Here is a 4,497-nt window from a genome sequence, read left to right as displayed (position 1 = left end):
GGGTTTTGCAAATTGGAGATGAGCAACTTGTCTCCCAAAAGTCCTCTGGGCGCTTTCCCGATGACTCTAACCATTCATTTAAAAATTTAAAGTTCCGCTTGTTGCCAACATTTCCATTTGCAACATCATCGTTAAACACATACTCTGGACTGTGCTTGTTCACGGCATAGTTTGTCAGATGTTTACACGCGTTACGAGCATTACTGTCCGTCGGCTTTTCGTACAACTCGGCACACAATCTCACAAGTCCGTCTTTAAACATAAATATGGAGGGGGCGCGAATGGAAGTTAATAACACGTATACACGAAGATCAAATTTACGCCCCTCCAGCAAAAGTGGCCTGGTAACGTACTCCTGCACAATGTAGTTATCCAAGTCCTCCACAGCGTTTAATGGATCTCTAGAAATAACAATACCACGGCCTTGACAGCCGGAATTTGGTTTTAGAATAAAAAACTTGGACACCCTCTTGGCTCGTAACGCCATCATGAAACGAGAAAACTGATGTCGATCGCTACGAAGTGACCATGTCCTCGGGTAGAAGAGAAAGTGTGAGGGCAACAACTTGCGCATCTTACCGAGTGTAATGCCCAGGTGCCCTTTGCGGCAGAGCAGATACATCGAGGGGAAGTGATTTGTACGCTGCCAGCTTGCCATACGGACCAGACGCGTAAGAGGGAGCACTGTATCAGACCATATGAGATTGAATTGATTTTTCTCCAATTCCTCCTCTGTTTCCTGCGTCTTAAACCCTTGCTCCTCAGCAATGACACGAAGAAGTGAATATTTGCACAAAAAAAGATTGACTATTTTCTGCCGAATTCGTGCACTTTTTGCACCGCTCTGCTTGGATCGGACACTCACTTGCCCCTGCTTCGCTACAGGCCGCTCCAGATCTGTCAGACGCACCGGTATCACGGAACCGTTGAGGCCAGCGGCTGAACGGACACCATCAACAGCACCAGGGGGAGAAGAGTTCGGCTTATTCTCCGTGCCCACGTCCAATTTTGCAAGGTTGTTCGTGTTATTGTTGCCTTGCGCATTACTGCTGTGGCGGCGCCGTAACTTACGTCTAGCAGAGACCCTATCACCATTTTGTGCCTCACTTGATGATCTTTCATTCGGTCGTTGCAAAGTATTATCGATTCGGGGTTTGCTTAAAGAACACGATCTTTGTGACAGAGCGGCATTAGTGCCTGGGCGCCCCGCGTTCTCACTTTTACCTCCAGAGAAGTATGGGCCCGTGACTCTCGCTGACATATTTGGCCAAACAGCACCTACGGACGGCGAGACTTGCTTGTAGCAGTCACCGCTCGCCTTGTGAATGGGGCCACGCTGCGTTACAACAGTAAGGTGCGATCTGTCCGCGTCGGGCTCCTCGCACTCCGCTTCAGCATCCTGCTGTGGTCGCACGTGGCTGCTGGCCCGCCACCGTAGCGGGACCACTGAGACTGGTGCCACGGCCTGATTTGTCTTGTGAAGATTTACAACAGCAGCTGAGAGGGGCGCACGGCCGCCATTGACTGGGGCGTCTTCAGGTGCTAGCAGGGGGGATGAAATTTCCGAGGATACTAAACACGTCGCCGGCATCCCCTTCCTCTGCTCAACTATCACCTGTTCCGCCATATATAATTAACTTCACCACAGGGAAAGAAGAAGAGAAAACGCAGAAGAAAAAAACATATAAACAAATGCAATAATAATAATAATAATAATAATAATAATGAGAGCCAAACGTCAACCCATAACACACACAAAAAGAAAAAAAAAGCATGATGATGATAAAATCAAAGCGAAAAGGGAGTTGTGTTTTCCCCTCATTGGCTTTTTTTTGTTTTTTTTTTGTTTTCCCTCCCTCGCTCCTCCTGCCACCAAGAAGATAGATCATGATGATCCCTATCAACTGGAACTCCATGAACACCACCCAAACACACGCAAACCCAAAAGGTGCCGCTGCGGCACTCACTCTGTACATTCATGTTCCACTACAGGGGGCGGCATGGTGGCAGCAGCACATGGAGCCGGTTCGGCCGCTGGCACGAAAAGAGCATGGGGTTTCGACACGGCAAGTAAGGCCATTTGAAGTTCTTCTGCAAGAGTTGAGGGGGACACAACGACGTCCGTCTTGTAGCGCTGGAGAAATTTTACAACTTGACCCGCCGCATTTCCTGCTGTTGGCTCTGGTACCTGCTTGGTGGCACGCAATTGGCACAAAGAAACCTCTGGCCATTGCTGCTCCTTCGCTGCGATGTCCGCTTCTTCCGCAGAAGGCAAAACCTCCCCATCATCCAGCGCGGCCTCCTGAGGCGTTCCCTCAGCAGTCACAGTCCCACTTTTCTCCAGCGCAATTGGAGCATCCGTCACGGCGAAAGCAGGAGTAGCATCGTCAGCTGCTTCTTCAATAATACGGGAATTCGTTGCCGGCGCTTCTCTCTGAAGCAGATCTCGCAACGCCTGCGAATACCGCTCAACCTCCTTTGGTGGAGTGGCACTCTCAACAACAATAACAGCACTCACAGTATCCATGCTCTTTTCCCTTCGACGCCCCAATGCGTATTGCACCACACGGCAATCTCTCTCAAGCGCCCCCGCATCATTGGATACTGGAACCAGCACAACAACGTAGCGCACCAATGCGGTATTGAGTCGCATTGTACAGCCATTGTTCTTTATAAACCACAAAACGTGCGTTTGACGCATTTCAGTAAAGACCGTCTTGGCGACAAGGCCAAGAATAATGTTCTTTCCGTCCATGGAATTGCCCGTCCCCAACAAAATAGCTTCGGCCTTGTGGTGAAGCGCCCGTTCTCTTGCGTATAAAGCAATGGCTTTGGCTCGGCTTTGCGCCGCTTCCTTTTCCGCCACTCGTGCAGCAGCCTCCAGCTCTGCCTCTGTAAATACTGCCGCAGCTTGCTGCTGTTGCTGCTGCGCCGCCAACTCCTTTTTCGACAAGGGTGACTTTTTGGAGCTTTGTGGACGTGTGGCAGCTGGTGTCGTCGACATGGGCGTAAATAGATCACTCAATACCACTGTTTCTATTTTGTAGTTGAGAGAGTCACGAGTGACTTTACTCTCGGTGATGGCCTCAAGCGTGTTCCTCATGACATCCGAAACCGGGAGACGGTTCTGCGCCGGCGATATGTCAACTGATGCCAGCCTATCGGGCGACTCCCTGGACGATGCAACCCGCGGCACCTCTTCCCTGCTCCACCCGTGCAAAAGGATAAGCTGTTCGCCGTCATGCTGCCGCATCAGATGCCCCGGAACAGCCGCCCACCCAATCGCCTTGATGGAGGCTGGCGCCCCGTCGCACATAACAATCACCGTCATTTTGCTTTCCCTTTCGCCTCTATTCTCGGTTCCTCTTCTTATCCCTCAATTTTACCCGTCGAGAGAAGTGACACAACAAAGCAAGGCGAATACTCTCGCGTATGACCGAGAAATTTAGAACCATAAAAAAAAAAGTAATGCGAGGGCCGGACGCATGGCTCCCATCCCGACTCAAACGTGCGTGTCTGCGAAAGGAAACAGGCAAAAACACAAGCAACAACAATGGCTAAAGACACGCGGATGTCATTGAAGAATAAACAAGAAAGAAAAAGGATGGGAAAAGTGACATTCCTGCCATCTCTCTTTCTCCCCCTGTTACCCTCCTAACCTTCCCAATGCGCACGGCACTCGTAATCTTCACCTATTATTGTGTTCGTTGTATAACCTGTGTAATCGGGAATTACCGCCATTTTTTACCCCAACTCTTCTTTCTTCCCCCGCCCCCTTTGCGCCACGCCATTTTCATCTCCCCTCGTGCCTCCCCTTTTCTCCATTCAATTCAATTCTTATTGCGCCTGTCAGACAATCACAATTCAAACTCCCGAGAGAGCGGGGTTGCCATGACCCAGCCGCCCTTGTCCGGCTTGATTCCCTTCACCGACTCCTTCTCACGCCACACCTGCCGCATGATTTCATACAAGGCCTTGGTGTCAAGTGAGCAGTACTCTAAAAGTTGAATCCGCAATAGCGCCCACGCCTTCTCTCGAAAGTCTTGCCGAGCTGGCGGTAAGACCAGTTCCGTGCTCCCCGCGTGCTCAGATTTACCCTTCGCACTTCGACGTTGAGAATCTCTCATGGAAACTTGATGAAGATCCTTAAGCGAACCCCCACCCTCGTGGTGATACCACAGGCGATACACACCCATAGCGTTTTCGCCCTTCTGCTCATCTTGCCTACCACCATTACCGCCATCCATGTCCGCTGCGTCAATATCATCTCCACTTACTTCCTCACCAAAGACGCCGTACTGAAAGTCTGGACAAAGTGCAGGAAGAACCTTTTTCAAGGAATTGGAACCATGCGCATTCGGATGAACGATGGCTCTTTTAAACAAATCCAATGTATCCAAAAAATAAAACTGCTTAATATCTTCCTTGTACTCATCCATCAGTTGCCCGAGTTTCTCCAAACAAGATTTTTTCAAGCTGGCAAAATGTGCAATGAAA

The 4,497-nt window shown here is 50.0% G+C and overlaps 3 protein-coding genes across 3 annotated transcripts, besides 2 other annotated features; all 3 read right to left on the bottom strand.

The window, feature by feature from the left end:
* On the bottom strand, positions 1-1,627 carry Tc00.1047053511169.29 (tubulin-tyrsoine ligase-like protein, putative; the record flags this gene model as incomplete). The annotated part of the gene is made up of 1 exon (XM_798281.1): positions 1-1,627. A coding segment is annotated over one exon (1,627 nt), but the record flags the coding sequence as incomplete, so codon positions are not given.
* Positions 1-4,497: a sequence feature (heterozygous, non-Esmeraldo-like haplotype).
* Positions 1,697-1,726: a microsatellite.
* On the bottom strand, positions 1,964-3,331 carry Tc00.1047053511169.20 (hypothetical protein, conserved; the record flags this gene model as incomplete). The annotated part of the gene is made up of 1 exon (XM_798279.1): positions 1,964-3,331. The coding sequence occupies one exon, from the start codon at positions 3,329-3,331 to the stop codon at positions 1,964-1,966; it is 1,368 nt and encodes a 455-aa protein (XP_803372.1).
* Tc00.1047053511169.10 (hypothetical protein, conserved) lies at positions 3,858-4,497 on the bottom strand (the record flags this gene model as incomplete). The annotated part of the gene is made up of 1 exon (XM_798277.1): positions 3,858-4,497. A coding segment is annotated over one exon (640 nt), but the record flags the coding sequence as incomplete, so codon positions are not given.

The sequence above is a fragment of the Trypanosoma cruzi genome, genomic scaffold (assembly GCF_000209065.1).
Source record: "Trypanosoma cruzi strain CL Brener 1047053517061 genomic scaffold, whole genome shotgun sequence".
NCBI lineage: Eukaryota > Euglenozoa > Kinetoplastea > Trypanosomatida > Trypanosomatidae > Trypanosoma > Trypanosoma cruzi.
Note: the sequence above shows the minus strand (reverse complement) of the source record. Positions and strands in the feature narration are given on the sequence as shown.